This window comes from Sceloporus occidentalis, unplaced genomic scaffold, assembly GCF_023333645.1.
Source record: "Sceloporus occidentalis isolate IW3139 unplaced genomic scaffold, rSceOcc1.0.p SCAF_2, whole genome shotgun sequence".
Lineage (NCBI taxonomy): Eukaryota > Metazoa > Chordata > Lepidosauria > Squamata > Phrynosomatidae > Sceloporus > Sceloporus occidentalis.
In genome coordinates, this window is record NW_028316982.1 from 156,799,910 (window position 1) to 156,816,087 (window position 16,178).

At 45.1% G+C, this 16,178-nt stretch overlaps 1 protein-coding gene across 7 annotated transcripts in view; it reads left to right on the top strand.

Annotated features, from left to right (window-relative positions):
• Positions 1-15,895, top strand: part of LOC149319171 (FERM, ARHGEF and pleckstrin domain-containing protein 1) — a 233,301-nt gene extending 217,406 nt beyond the window's left edge. For 3 of the 7 annotated variants that reach the window (XM_089511188.1, XM_089511189.1, XM_089511191.1), the window contains exons 22-27: positions 432-514; positions 815-927; positions 2,518-2,735; positions 11,696-11,803; positions 14,195-14,346; positions 15,275-15,895. In XM_089511188.1, coding sequence (XP_089367314.1) covers positions 432-514; positions 815-927; positions 2,518-2,735; positions 11,696-11,803; positions 14,195-14,346; positions 15,275-15,356 — 756 coding nt within the window. In that variant the 3' untranslated portion in view covers positions 15,357-15,895. Of the gene's footprint in view, positions 1-431; positions 515-814; positions 928-2,517; positions 2,736-11,695; positions 11,804-14,194; positions 14,347-15,274 lie in introns of those variants that run through there. The other 4 variants (XM_089511192.1, XM_089511193.1, XM_089511190.1 and 1 more) reach the window with 3 other exon arrangements.
• The last annotated feature ends 283 nt before the right edge of the window (positions 15,896-16,178 follow it).

Genomic DNA, 16,178 nt, shown 5'->3' on the forward strand with positions numbered 1-16,178 from the left:
TATGCATATAAGCCCATGTTAATTATCTTTTGGAAAATTCTGTTTGAATTGTGACTTGGACTTGATTAAGATCTAAATGCCATGTTTACTACAATAACATCTGTGAATTATTCCATTCACAGGCAACTTTATATTCTCTAATATAGCAAGGAACCAGAATCTCTGGAATTACCATGTTATCAAGAAGAGTTACTAACTGCACAGTTCTTAATGGTACTTGCGCCAATCTTGCTATGGTTCTCGCAGGAATTTTCAATAGGTTTTGAGTCTCATTCTTTCCAAAAACATAGGATCTCCAACTATGTCATTCATATTATGCAAAGTGTGCAGCAGTCCATAGCTTGTATTTCCACAGAGTATGCTGTTGCATATGTATCAGCCAGTTTCCGTTTCTTAACCCTTGAATGTGTCTTATCTGTTTGTATTCTCAGATAGAAGAGAGTGAAGAAGAATGGGGAGTTCCTAATTGTTTCACACTGAGAGGTCAACATCAGACTATTGTTGTTGCTGCAAGGTGAGTGATTTGGACTGTGTAGTTTGGAGGCATGTTGCCAGGGGTTGCCGAGAATAAAGTGCACACAATAGAAGAGGCATACTGCTGGAAAAGTAGTTATACCCAGATGATTTTTAATCATCCTTTTCAAAATATAAGAAATAGATATAGCGAAGTAAGATGGTAGTAGATTTCTATGCAAAGTTGTCTGGACTGTGGTGCAAGAAAAAAGACTGATAACTCAATTTGGCTTCATTGTGACTAGCTTTTCAAGCTCATTGCTGCCTACAATAAGATGAAAGTTTCCCTTCTTGTTTGCAGCAGCCGCACTGAAATGGACAAGTGGACCGAGGACATCCAGATGGTAATTGACTTGGCAGAGAATTGTAATGGCCCAGTTCCTGACTTCCTAGGCAGCAGCCCACCTGACAATAGTAAGTACAGAATGGGAAAAGGCTGAAGAATGCTGAAAAGAATAATGAAGTGGAATAAATTATATCAGTAACAAACAAAATTATTTTTAAAAGAATCAGAGCTTTGAAAAGTTGGTGTTAATGTTACTTCATGGGCATTAAATAATGTTTTAAAAGGATTCCAAAAGGCCAAAAATGGTACTTCATCCCCCAAAAAGCCAAACTGAAAACATTAAAAAACAATGAAATGTCAATGGAGGTTTTTAAAAACAGAACAAAGTGTTAAACTTAATTACTTTAAATGTTTAACTAGTCAGGGGCATCAAATTAACGTTTAACAATTTCCCCCCCAAACGCCAAATAAATTTTTTAGTTGTACTTCTTAATAGTGGATTGTCAAAACTGTGATTTCGTATTTGATACCAGTTCAGAGAGAGTTCGTTATGAGTTTGTTTTTTCTAGTGTGTTTTGGGAGGTGTACAAAGAATTACCAGTTGTATTCAGTTTTAATAATTCCAATACAGTCATCCGCATTTGAAGCTGCTCTTAGAAAGAAGTCTTTAATGCTCCAACACATTGTCGCCCAGAGTAGTTTATGGAGCTAGTGGGTTTATCAAACAAAATGGGAAAAACAAAGAAATATAGACCAGGTTGTTTTACTTAGAAAAGAAACAAAGCTACTAGCAAATCCAATGGAAAACTTAGAACAAATATTAACTAAACTAGAACACTTTGGTTCAGTCTCAGGATTACATTTAAATAAAGAAAAAACATCAGTGCTAACAATGAATCTGGATAGACAAAAAGAAAGTGGAACCAGAAGCAAAATCAAATATAAAAATTGCTAAATCAATTAAGTATTTGGTAATAACAATAACAACTTAAAAATATAGATCTATTTAAAAACTATAATTAACTATATCAAAGGATGGCAGGAGATTAAAAAACTGAAATTGTAAAGTGACGTAAATTACAATTTTTGTGGTTAGGAAAGATCTCTATCATTAAAATGAGCATTTTACCGAAGTTAATGTTTCTGTTCCAGAATATACCAATTATTATGAACGAGATACCCTTTAACACATAGCATAGAGATCTATTATGAGGATTATTATGTGAAGATATAAGGAATCCATTTTAGTAAAAGTTGTTAGATAGCAGGGATAAAGGGAAATTATATTTTAAGTGACATTAGGACATATGTAATATAGAGGAAAAGAGGCCATAATAAAGTTCAGGAAGTCATTATTTTGTTTGTTTGGATGATATTAGTTATCTATGTATGGGGGTTAATGTTTCTCTGTGTGATTTATGTGTTTATATATGATTGGACTATATTGTGATGTGCTGTTTTTATCAATAAAATCAATAAAGAAAAAAAGAAAAGACACAAAGCTACAAAGAAAGCAATTCACTGAATTCTGTGCTGGATGGTGGCAAAGTTTATTTCTTGTTTGGAATATGGGATATTTTCCCAGAAAATTCAGCTGTATTCCATTGCTCCTCATGCACCCATCCAATTCCAAACGTCTAAACACTTCCACAAATTTCCTCACAGGATTGCGATGTAAGCTTTACGAGGGCAGAGTCTTTTTCTTCTTGTTTTCTTAGTTGGTGTTTTATACAAGTCAGGAACAGAGATGGCTTTTCCCCTGCATTTTATAGAGTCCCCCGAGGAACCAACCATAGACCAGGAGTCAGAAGATGATCTCAATGCATCCCGCACCTCCCTTGAACGTCAAACACCTCACCGTGGCAACACCACAGTACACGTCTGCTGGCATAGAAATACCAGCGTTTCCATGGTCGACTTTAGCATCGCTGTGGAGGTATTTGCATCAGAACAATCACCTGGACTGCAGCCCCTGAAAGAGCGATTCTTGGAGACAATTTCCTTTCTGCTTCCCTGTATATATTAAAAAGCAATAATCTGTCATGGTCCTTCTGTGGATTTTTAGGAACTGAATCAGTTCAAAATAAGATATGCAACAAGACCCAGTTTTCACAAACAATTTACTTAGCTACTGAAACACTGTGCGGCAGTTTTCACACACAATTTCACATACTTTCCAAAGAATTATAGCGTATGGGTGTCTTGTTGGCAGTATTTTATTCGTATACTCTGAAAGGAAATTGACTCTAATTTTGGTTGCTGCAGTTTGGAATCTGCATTTTAATGCAACTTTGTTTTCATTTAGGGTTTGTTTTGTTTTTCTTTGGAGTTATAATCTCATCTCTTTTTGGCTTCATTTTTCTCCCTCTCTTGCATTTTGTCTATCATAGGAAGGACAGGTTACTCACCTGTAATGGTATTTCTTCGAGTGGTCATCTGCGAATTCATACAAATGGGTTTTACTGCGCCTGCACAGTGCTGTTCGGAAACCTCTAGAATCACTGGGCAAAGTACACTTTGCAACATATAGAAACTTTTTGGCGGTAACCCTGCCCCCCTCCTATAAAGCCCCGGTTCCCGTTCTTTTCCCCAGTTCCAAATTTTTCTGCCAAGCAGGCGATGTCAACAGAGCCAATCGAGCAGGACACCGAGGGGAGGACGGGCAGGATTTGTATGAATTCGCAGATGATCACTCGAAGAAATACCATTACAGGTGAGAAACCTGTCCTTCTTCTTCGTGGTCTCTGCGAATCATACAAATGGGTTTAGACTGGCAAGCTTAGGTCACGGCGGAGGGAGTGTCCTGAAACCAAGCTAGGTTAAGCAATGTGTTTTATTGAACAATAAACCTCAAACCAGTCCAAACATGCGTCAGTCATCTTAGTTACCTGAGAGATACTCTACATTATCTACAAGGCAACACAACACCCAAGGCAGGGAAAAAACGAACCCTGGATGGCAAGGTAAAATGTGTACAACTGTATAAGAACAGTGTCATAACATAAATTAGACAGCAATCTGGTCAATGTAAACCTGAAACCAGCACTGCCCTCCCAAAGGCTGCATCCCTTTTAGACCTGGTGTCCAGCCTGTAATGTTTAATAAAAGTCAAAGGCTGGGACCAAATCGCAACCTTACACACATCCTCTAAAGAAACTCCTGCAAGAAAGGCAGAGAATGCCGCAACCGCCCTGGTCGCATGTGAGCGTATCCTGGCCGGAGCCGGCTTGCCCAAGAGCTCATAACAAAGATGTATGGTGTTTGCCACCCACTTTGATAATCTCTGAGATGATACCGGTAGTCCCTTCCTCGGCTCTGAATGACATTGGAACAGTCTCTCGGAGCAGCTCGAACCCGCAGTCCTGTCCAAGTAGAAAGCCAAGGCTCGCCGAACGTCCAGCATATGCAAGCTGCGTTCCTCGGCCGTGGACGGGTTCGAAGCTAAGGTGGGCAAAACAATGTCCTGACATGTGTGGAAAAAAGAAACCACCTTGGGGAGGAAGGTGATATCCGTCCGGAGCACCACCTTGTCCCTATGGAACCGAAGGTAGGGCTCATCCCTCCGTAAAGCACACAGCTCACCCGCCCGGCGGGCAGAAGTTATGGCCACCAGGAATCCAGTCTTCCAGGTCAATAGTCTCAAGTCTGTTGTGGCCAAGGGTTCAAAGGGCTTGGATTGGAGAGCGGACAGTACCACATCCAAGCTCCAAGCCGGGGCAGGGGCTGAGACCTGGGGATGGAGATTGTTGCAGCCCTTTAAGAAGTTTTTAACAAGGGGGTCCTTGAAAAAGGAGGGTAGACCATCATATTGGAAGTGAGCACAAATAGATGAAAGATAGACTTTAATGGATGAGAGGCAGAGCCCCGCATCCACTAAAGACATTAGAAATTCCAGTACCACCGGTACCGTGACACCATCCTGTGGCAGGGCTCTCTCTTCAAGAAAGTGAAGAAATCTCCTCCACTTGGAGGCATAAGACTTCTGGGTCGCCGGCTTGTGTGCGGCGCGAATTACCCTCTGTACCGAGGGTGGGAGTGACATCAGCCGCGGAGCCTCCATGCCACCATCGGTAGCGAGTCGATGTCCGGATGCCGAACTCTCCCTTCCTGGAGAGTGAGGAGGTCTGGCCGCGACTCCAACCGGAGGAACTCGTCGTTGGAGAGGTGGATCAGCGACGGAAACCACGGCTGTCTCGGCCACCACGGCGTGATGAGGATCGCATCGACATGGTCCCTCAACATCTTGGAGACTACCCTGGTGAGGAGGGGAAACGGGGGAAAGGCGTACAGCGTCTCTCCGGACCAATCAAAGGCGAAGGCGTCTCCGAGAGATCTCTCGTGGTGCCTTCGAGAGCAGAACTGGGGGCAATGACTGTTGGAGGCCGTCGCGAACAGGTCGATCCGAGGAACTCCCCACCGACGGAACAAGTCACTGACTGTCTCCGGGTGCAACCTCCACTCGTGGCAGGTTGAGGAGGCCCTGCTGAGCTGGTCTGCTAGCGTGTTGTCGTCCCCCGGGAGATGAATCGCCCGTAGTAGAATGCGCCTTTGGATGCACCAGTCCCAGACTCTCAGCGTGATCTCCAGGAGCGTCCTCGACTTGGTGCCTCCTTGTTTGTTTAGATAGTACATCACGGTGGTGTTGTCCGTTCTGAGGAGGACCACCTTGTCCGTGACGCTGGATTCGAAGGCTCTCAGCGCCTTCTCCACCGTCAACATCTCCAGTGCGTTGATGTGGAGAAGACACTCTTGTCCGGACCATCTCTCCCTTACAGACAAGTCCAGAAGATGGGCGCCCCAGCCCTCCATCGACGCATCCGGCGTTAGGGTCAGCTGTGGTTGGGGCTGGGCGAAAGGCATGCCGACGCAGACGTTGCGGGAGTCTAGCCACCACAGAAGAGAGGCGGCGATGGGTCTCGGTACGGTGAGCCATTTGTTTGGCGAGTCCGACATGGGGTTGAAGACTGACAGGAACCAAGCCTGAAGTGGCCTCAGTCGCAGTCTTGCCCAAGGAGTCACGAAAGTTGTGGATGCCATGTGCCCTAAGGCCACTTGGATGTTTCTCGCCCTCACTCTCCTGTGGAGCCGTACGGCGTTCACCGCAACCGACAAGGTCAAGAATCGGTCTCGAGGCAGAAATGCGGTGCATTCTTCGGAGTCTAGAATGGCGCCGATGAAACGGACCTGCTTGGATGGTGTCAGGCAAGATTTCTGTAGGTTGACAACCAGTCCCAGATCTGAGAGGAGGATCAGAGTGAGGTGGACGGCATCTTGAAGCTCTTCTCGGGAGGGGGCTGCCAGCAGCCAATCGTCCAGGTACGGGAAGACTCTGATGCCCTTGCGGTGAAGGTATGCCACAACAGGTGCCATGCACTTTGTGAAAACCCTTGGAGCGGTGGCCAAACCAAACGGCAGGACATTGTAGTAATAGGCGTCGGAGCCGATGGCGAAAGCAAGGAATCTCCTGTGGGAGTCTTGAATCCCTATGTGGAAATAAGCGTCCTTGAGGTCGACTGTGGCAAACCAGAGGTCCTGGTGAAGCAATGGTAAGACAGAAGCCAAAGTTACCATTCGAAAGCGTCGGTACTTAAGAAAAAGATTAAGATGTCTTAAGTCCAAGATAGGTCTAATCCCACCCTCCGACTTCGGTACTGTGAAGTACCTTGAGAAGAAGGATCTAGACAACAGTTCGGGTGGGACTGGTGAAATTGCTCCTTTCTGGAGCAGAGAGCGCACTTTGTCGAGAAGGGTGTCCGAGGGGACTGGGGAAATAAAAGCTCCGATGGGCGGGAGCTCTTCGAACTCGAGGGTATAGCCCCTACGGACGATGTTTAAGACCCAGGAGTCGGAAGTAATGGAGGCCCAAATGTTGACATAAGGCCTCAGAATGTCTAAAAAGAATGGAGTGGGATGGATGAAGTGCGCTAGGGATCTTCATGCCCTCTTCTTGGCCTGATCGAAGTTCTGCCGGCGGCTCTTACGGTACTGGGCAGGCTGGTTGCGGCGGCCAGATGAGGAAGAAGACTGGGAAGGATCCCTCTGACGTTGACCCTGTTGGTTGAACTGTCGGTCCTGGTAGAAGGACCTCTGGGACTGACCTTGGTGGTGCTGCCACGGGCGCGGGCGTCTACGGAACGGAGAAGGCACCGGGGCCGACATGCCATGCTTTCTCGCGGCCGCCTTCATTCTGAACTTTCTGTTCAGTTTGTCATCCGTCTCAGCGTGGAACAGCCCAGAGTCGTCAATTGGCATTTCTTCAATGGTGGCTCGAACGTTGGGGTTCAAATCAGAGGCACAGATCCATGCGTGACGCCTCAGTGCGATCGACACTGCCATCACTCTACCGGAGCACTCCACGATGTTCCTCGAGGCAGTAATCAACCAGCTGCCAATGGAGTAGGTCTCGTCCCTAATCTCAGTCAGAGTGCGCTGTACTTCATCCGGGACATCCGGGATGACCGGGGAGATCCCCTCCATAAGGGTCTGAATATATGCGCCCATACAGGCAGCATAGTTGGTGGCCTTGACCACTAAAGTGGCTGCCGAGTAGGCCTTTTTGGCCAAGGCGTCGATCTTCTTGGCCTCTTTATCAACTGGTGAGCCGGCCTGATGCTGGATGGCAGTCTGCTGGGCTCCCTCGACAATTGCAGAGTTCTGGCGAGGTTGAGAGGCCAACCATGGGGCGATCGGAGAAGCCAGCTTGTAAAGGGACTCTATTTTACGGGGCGGTCCCAGAAGGGAAGAGGGGGCATCCCAGGAGCGCTTCACTAGAGTCTCCAACGACGGCAGGAGTGGTATGGCGGGAGGCGTCGGAACGCGACCGTGAACACGTCTTTCCACCAGGTCTTTGGCGGTCTTGTCAGGGTAGGCCAACTCTATATCTAGGGCACGGGACATCTTTATGACGTGTTCACTAAATGACCTCACGTCGTCGGTCGGCGAGGTCGGTTCAGGATGGTGAAGCCCCTGCGGGGAGTCTTGCGGAAGGTCCCCTTCGTCGGAATAACGATCAGACTCGGGGATGGGGTCCGGCTCGGAGTCGGAAGCTAGCAGATCAACCGTGACTCTGGGCACAGGGCGTTCAGCCGGGCGGTGGATGGACGGAGCCTGAGTTGACTTAGAGGAGATGGCTACGTCCTGACGTCTATCCTCTCGGTGCCGGTCACGTGTGGAGGGGAACTTGAGCATGGCCATATCTCTTGGTACCGCCATATAGTACCGGTCGGTCTCGGAATCGTAGAAGTAGGAATCATCGTCGAGGTCACGGACCGGTGAACATGGCAGGGGGGTGGGCGATCTCCTCCGCTGCATACGGGCGTCTACCTCCCTCGGGTGCGAGGCCTGAGCCGTTGACTCTGAAAGGCCAGGGGCAGAAGGCACACCCTCTGCGGCCGTAATGCCCTCGGTGACAGATGGGAGAACCCCGGGGCGGTCGTCCCGGGATGAATGGCGACACCTAGCCATGCCTTGTGAAGAGTGACGGCGCCTGCCCCCGTCAGATGTGGGCCTTGGTGATGGAGACTGGGACCTGGACTGGTCACGCTGAGGGGCAGCTTTGGCAGGTGAAGTCGACCTGGCCTTCTTGGATGCCACGACGTCCGGGGTCAAAGCGGCGGAGGGTCTCTTCTTGGTAGACCTCGGCTCCCGCGGAGCATCGGGTGGGAAGAAGGGGATAGGGAGCTCCGAGACCCTAGATCCCGACTTCGACCTGTCCTTCTTGGTGGTGTCAGCCCCTGATTTAGCAGCCTCAAAGCCCTCCGGCTTAGAAGACTTGGAATGAGCCTTAGAATGCCTGGATGCGTCCTTGGACTTCTTCGGGCTCGAAGATGAAGTTGAAGCCGCTGTGGACGCCTTATGATCGGAGGGTCCTCGCTTCGAAGTAGGCGCTCCGGAGGCATGATCCCCACGGGCTGGTGAAGTGGCGACAGGCACCGCGGATCCCGATCCTCGGGGGTTTTTGGCAGGCTTGGAGGAGGCACTGGGTTGGGCAGAACCACGGGGCACATCAGAGATCAAACTGGACTCCCTAGAGCCCTGGCCTGGAGCGGCCAATGCAGGTGGAGCGCTGGCCGGAGTATCACGCGAGGAGACGGGAGGCAACGCTACCGAAGCAGAAGGTGCTGAAGAAGGACGGGGGTCCACCTCCCGGATCTTCCCTTGGGCAATCACGGATGTCAATCGCAACTCCCTATTCTTCCTGGCCTGGGAGGACATGGATCTACATAATGGGCAAGCCTTCGCATCATGGTCTCTTCCCAGACACAGGAGGCAGGAGGAATGTGGGTCTTGGACCGGGACTTTACCCCCACAGACCTCACACTTCTTGAACGGCGGAGACATACTTGCCAAAATGCCGAAAATGAGCGGAGATCCAAATCGAAGTCGACAGTCCAGAGGTCAAATAGCCGGGGAAATAGAGAAGCCAATTCCAAAAACAGTCCATAGTCAGAAAAAACCAGTGATCCAAACGAGCAAGAACAGCGAAGTTCCAAACAGCAGCCAAACGCGGCGGAAAAAAGGAACTGGGGAAAAGAGCGGGAACCGGGGCTTTATAGGAGGGGGGCGGGGTTACCGCCAAAAAGTTTCTATATGTTGCAAAGTGTACTTTGCCCAGTGATTCTAGAGGTTTCCGAACAGCACTGCGCAGGCGCACTAAAACCCATTTGTATGATTCGCAGAGACCACGAAGAAGAAACATATCTCTGTAGCTTTAATAAAACATTTGATTAGAGCTAAATCAATTTAATGCAGCCAGTGAGGTTTTGAATCCAAAATGTTCCAGCCTCAGCTTACTGAAATGCAGAAATACGTGCAACATCATTTCATTTTAATAGCTGCTAACTGTTCATATGGGACTTCAATTGGTATCATCATGCTTTAAGACTGTTTTGAACAGATTAAAATCATGGCCCTGTATATAGCCCTACTCTATTTTTTTAAATGCATGAAAGTAGATAAAAACAAAACAAACAAATAATCCTTATAAAGCAAATCATTGTTCAACAAAATTGGCTCTAGAAGAAATGATAACATGGGACATCAAGTAAACTGTAAATTGGTGTAGCTTCTTCAAGGTAGCTGCAGACACTCTTTCAATAAAATGCCTCTAGGTTGCTTTACTTACATTGTGTAATTGGGCTTTTAAGAGCCTTTTGAAGATTTATATCTTACCTACAGAGCAGGTTTATTGATTCAGTAAGCTTATCAACTACATCTTCTAATAAATTGGGCTCTTTTTATGTTGCAACATTACATAAATACTTACTGGTTGTAATTCCTACTCCACTCAGTGAGGCTTACTTATGAGTAAGGCAGTGAAAGAAAAAGTGCTCATTTTTAAAGCAAGCTTTTTCCTAGCCATCTCTACATGACTTTAAATGATCTAAATGGACTCTTAAGCAACCTAGAAGCAGATCCACTACTTTAAACATCTGTCTTCTGTTCTACAGCTGCCCCCAAGGCAGGCAATTTGTAGTAATATTTTCCTAGTTCTTTGGGTAAAATCACATCAGTGTTATTGTTTATGCTTTCTCTCTTGTGTCTACCTCCCTCCTTGCCTCTCTCCCTCTCTCTTTCTCTCTGTTATAGTAGAAGATCCTCTTGCTGTCAGTGACTGTCTTTCCTTACCTACCAGCCTGATCAGTGATCAGCAGTCAATTTCCATTTCCTATGCCTGCTGGTACCAAATGCAAAGCCTGTCCTTTTATGATATTCCCCAGAGTAATGAGGTAACCAAACTAGGAATTAGAAAATTAAAAAGGAGTAGTATGTGTCATTTTTCCCTAGTATGGACACACTTTGTCAGGCATCCTGTTAGGGACATATACATGCATAAGTCTTTTTTTGGCGCTACGGTTGGTGTTATTGTTATTATTATTATTATTATTTATATAGTGCTGTAGATTTACTTCCACTGCAGCTCCAAAAGGACCCCCCCCCCCAAGACTTAGTGAAAAGCCACTGAATGTCCCCTCTCCCCGGACAGGGCCATACTATTTCATCTAGAATTACAGAAGTGTTTAGGTGTTTCCATGAAGCCAGGAGCAAGATGATTACCTCAAGTCTCCTTCAGAGGTCTCTGTGCTACTGTAATTATTTCATATCTGGCTATGGATGTAACCAGGTGATTCTGCAATCCTGCCCATTCCCATGAAGCAGACAATTGTTTGGGTGCAGTGTATTATGGAGACATAATGTAACTTCATACTCATGGAGTTACATTTTGTTTATGCTATATCATCTTCTTAGAATTGCAAAGCACATCATTGCACACTGCACAGCGCACATCAGTGTACATCATTGTACACTATGTGTCCATGCAGAGTGGCTAACTCCCCTTTTGCAACTTTCAAATAAATTTGACATTTGTATAGAAAGAGGGTCTAAGGTCATTTTAAATTGGGCCACATTTTGTCATCCTTAAAGTAAACCCACTAAAATCATTACTGACTTTTCAGTAGGTCTTCTTAAGGGTGGTTAAATCTAAATCCATCATATTATGCTTGGCTCTCTCCATTGACTGAAAGAAGCTCTTCCAATATCTCCTATATTTTAAATAGCTACAAAGGTGTAAAAGATTAAAATCATTGTGTGGACCCCTGACTCCAGTTTAGGATAATTTAAAGTTGTTACTCTCCCTTCCCACCCTTCTTTATCCCAAATGTAAACATTTCTGAAGTAACAGCAAATCATGTCTTCTCTAATAGAATCTGTTTACAACAAGCGTCATATAAAAAGCAGTAGAGAATTCTAAAATTGATAGAGCCATATTAAAATTTCCAGTAGGAGAAAACTCACCCAGTTAGAGCAGAAAAAATGGATTTTTATATGAGACTTGTCTGCTCTCCATGAACCTGTTTTATTTAGTTTGTTGCACAATTTCTTTCACTTTTTCAGAACCAACTCTCTGGAAACCTCTTGAGAAAGTTTAAAAACAGCAATGGATGGCAGAAGCTCTGGGTGGTGTTCACCAACTTCTGCATGTTTTTCTACAAATCCCACCAGGTAAATGATTTTCTGGAGTCAGGAGAAAAATCTATGTTCTAACTGGTCTCTTGTGGAAAAGAGTGTCTTTCAAGAACCCATCTTCATTGTCTGCAAGGATGCATTGGGGGGGAACATGGAAGCACGTGAATTTTGGTCTCCATAGATGCAGCAACAGATTTGGAGAACAATTTTTGTAAGCAAAAAGAGATGAAAATGTGCTTTTTGGACTACATCTCTCACGATGCATTCTGCAACTACAGCCTGAGAGCTGCTACTATTTATGGTACTTCGGTTCTCCATGCAAATTGTGTAGATACCTGACTCCGGTTTAGGATAATTTTAACATTATTTTTTCTCCCAGGAACAGCTACGACAAAATAATCAAAAGTCCTCCTGAAGCAAATGAACCAGGACAGCATCTTCTGTGGAAAGACTAGCTCTGTATCCAAATATTAGGATAGTAGGGAGCTGAGACCATTGCTCACTACTTTAACCTCTTGGAAAGAAAAATATTAACATTAAATTCTGTTGCTTGTTCCAAAGACATTGATCAATATTTGGGGAACTCTAGATGCCTCAGTATTCATAATCACTGCAGTATTTAAGTGGAAAACGTGTTTAATATCCCTAGTCCAGCTCTTGTTTCAGAGGTTGATGAAAAAACAGTCTGCAATCTGAATCTCCATTTAATAGCAGGTTGGAATCCTGTTTTAAAAAACTGAACCAGCCCCTCCCCATTTTGTGGTTCATTAAGAGGGGGAAAAATCCTAAGAAGAAAGGCTCACTGGTTATTTCGACTCCAGGTTAACACTATCTTAGAACATTGGCTGTATAGGAAACAGAGGAAATTAGCAGACACCCACAACTAATCAGTGGAGTGGGATGGGAGGAAAGTTAGCAATGAAGTCTTGATTATTTCTGTCCAGTTGCACCACATGATTTCTTCTTCCATAGGGGCTTTATTACAAGTGTGGCAGACTACTGAAGGTCAGCAACATGTCCAACATGACAGAGCACATTCTTGGTACATGCACACACATAATCATATCAGCACTCTGATTCCTACTACCATACTACCCAGAACACACCTAAACTTGTTTCAGTCTTGACAGCTAAGCAGCATATGACCTGGTTAGTACTGGGATGGAAGACAGAACAACAGGGATATCCAGTTCAGGCTAGAAAAGAATCCTGCCTTAAAATCTGGAAAGCCATTTCTACTAGTCAGAGATAACCATACTGGGCTATATAGACACTGGTCTTACCTAGCACAGCATTCCAGTGTCCATCATTCTGCTCTCCAATTGCACAGCGAGCAAATTACACAAGCAAAGCTACACAGTACAAGATTGTGCTTTCACACAGGCGGGATACATACCGCCATTTAGTACGTATAGAATACGTACTAGGGTTAGGAAGGGGCGGTGCTTCCGCACCCCCCTAACCCTAGTACGTATTCTATACGTACAAGATGGCGGCGCCCCTTTCACATGGGCGCCGCCATCTTTGCGTATCGGACGCTGAGCGTCCGTACGCGTCGCGCCACTTGTGACATAGCGAGCGCGCCCCTGGCGCCTCGCTACGTCGCAAACGCGACGGTAAAAGAAGCTCCATTTTGGAGCTTCTTTTTCGGTCTGCACGGGAGTCGGGCCGTCTGAAGGCTCCGGCTCTCCCGCGGACCTACTGGCGGCGGCGGCAGACCGCCGCAAAGCGGCGGTCTGTACCCTGCCAGTGTCATTTAAACAGTATGGCCATGTGCTTTCCCATTACATAGCAGTCACTCCAACTCCACACCATCACTAAAGCTCGTTCTTTCCGAACCTCTAGCGTATGTTGGTATCACAGTGTTTGCACAACCCTAAATAAGATGCCGCCCTTGTGCAACCTCTGGGGAAGTCTGTCTGCTTGCATGACAACATTTACACCAGCATAAATCCATAACATGTTTCCAGCCTGAGCTCCTGTTTTCTTACAGATGCTTCTATGAAAGTTGAGCTGCTGTTAGGTTAAATAGGAGCTGGGAGAAGGAGACATCTGAGCCCCATCCCATGGCTGATTGGAGCTTTGAATGGCCATTGGAAGATACCCCAGACAGTGCCAATTTGGTATAGAAGAAGAGGTCCTTCAAGTGGCATCCAGATACTCTGTTTCCCCAGCAGCCACCTAGGCCCTTCCTAGAGCAATAAGTGGTTTGGACTCTTAAGCCCCGAGGAGCTCTCTGAAATCTATCCACATGACGCTGATCACACAACCTTCTGCAGGACTTCAACCTTCTTGGTTGTAGGGTGAAGAACACCTTTTGGTTTAAGTCCATGAGTAAGCCGGTTGGTTGACTGGTGGAGCAAAGAGACCATTGCATGAAGTGTTACTGCTGCTTTTCTCATGGCTATGTTCATCTTTCGTTTGTAGGACAATCATCCTTTAGCCAGCCTGCCTCTGCTTGGTTATTCTCTTACCATTCCTTCTGAATCTGAGAACATTCATAAAGACTATGTCTTCAAACTACACTTCAAATCCCATGTGTACTACTTTAGGGCAGAGAGTGAATATACGTTTGAAAGGTATGTCTGTTTTCTGTTATATATTCTAGGATAGTGGGCAGAAATGTGGTTAAAAGGAATTATTCAAATGCAGGACTTGGAAAAGTATATTTTTGGACTACTAGCCCACCAGCCAGAATAGCCATTGCTCTGTATTATAAAGTACAGCTGACCCTCCGTATCTAGGGATTCTTTGTCCATGGCATCCATGGCTTCAAAATATTAAAAGGAAAAAAATCCAAAAAACAAACCTCGATTTTGCTATTTTATATAAGGGATAACATTTTACTATCCATTGTATTTAATGGGACTTGAACATCGATGGATTTTGTTATCCATGGGGCATCCTGGAACCAAACCCCAAAAGTCCACTGTACAAGCTGTAATACAAGTATCACCACATATTACATGATGCAATAAAGTAATTATATTGCTTCAAGAGTCAACATGAATTCTTTTGGCCAGATTTTAACTATTGGAATTTCTTGGTTTGAAGGTAATAAAGGTTATCATATAAAGACCCACTGTATCCTTCCTGCCCCCAGCCCCTCCGATGGCTTCCCTGACTGCTATAGTGCCCCTCTGTAAGACAAGCTCCTTGGAATTCCTGACTTGTCTTAGTTCAAAACATAAGAGCCAGATAAGACCCTTCACACATTATACATCTGAAAGGAGCACTTTGAGCCATAGTAGTTGGCTGCCAACAAGGCATCTGGTCACATGGTAGGCTTTTTCTCCACAACCACACCAATGTGGATATCTATAGATGGAGTGAGGCAGTATGTCTGACACTGAAGTACATCCCTCCATCCCTGAACTCATGGGTTGCTCCCTACACATTAATGAGTTCAGGGAAATTCAGCAGCTCTGGCACCCAGAGCCTGCCTTTACCAAGGGCCATCACAGGTTAGTCTAAATACTCACTTTCATTTCTCTTTCTGTCGCACAGGTGGATGGAAGTGATCCGAAGTGCCACGAGCCCTGCCTCACGAATCCGTGTTTTAAGTCATGAAGAATCACATGTTTATTGATGACTGAACTCCAAATTTTCATTCCAGCAGTTGCTGCTTTTCTATAGGACATTTAAATTTATTTTGTCCCTTTTAAAGTTTAGTAAAACTTAACTTTGTTTTTAAACAATTGTTTTGGGACAACTTTTTGTAATTTTGCCTCAGCAGGATTGTTTACTGTTATCGGCCAAGTGACGGTTTCATGTCTTGTAATTGTCCTTTGGTGTGGTTTTTTAGCTTGTGCCAGTATTAAACTATTGTCCTCGGAGTGCCAAATGCCAAAAGACATTTCCTTGCCCCAAGATTTGCACCAGAAATACAGTACCATTTTTGTAGTAACTTCATATTTGGTATTTCCCTGGAAAACAAAATGCCTTTTCTGTATGAGACAGACCCTCAAAATGATAGCTACACTGATTTTTTTAAAAATGTACTTCCTCTGTATTGTATTAACAGCCTTCAATATAAGGAACAGCCTAAAATCAAGGAACTTACCTTTCATACTTTATTCCCAATGTTTCTACACATTTTGTTTCTAGAAATTAAAAATGCCAACTGAATGTGTAGCTTCCTTATTTCGTCTCATCATTGGAAGTCCAGCGGTTTCCTTGATTCATTCTTAATGAAAAATATACATCCTACTAACTTTCAAGGTGAACAGTTTACACAATTACTCTGTGCAGTATTGGGCACTGATGTCCTCTGAAAGTTGAGAAGATCTGAAAAGCTTTGATTATTGTTTTGTCAAAATATTAACAACTAAGTAGTACAAGAATTGTTGCTTGTGTTTCAGGGAGGACAGGTGCAAACTTTAAGGCATCTGTTTTAAAGAATTGTTTTTTT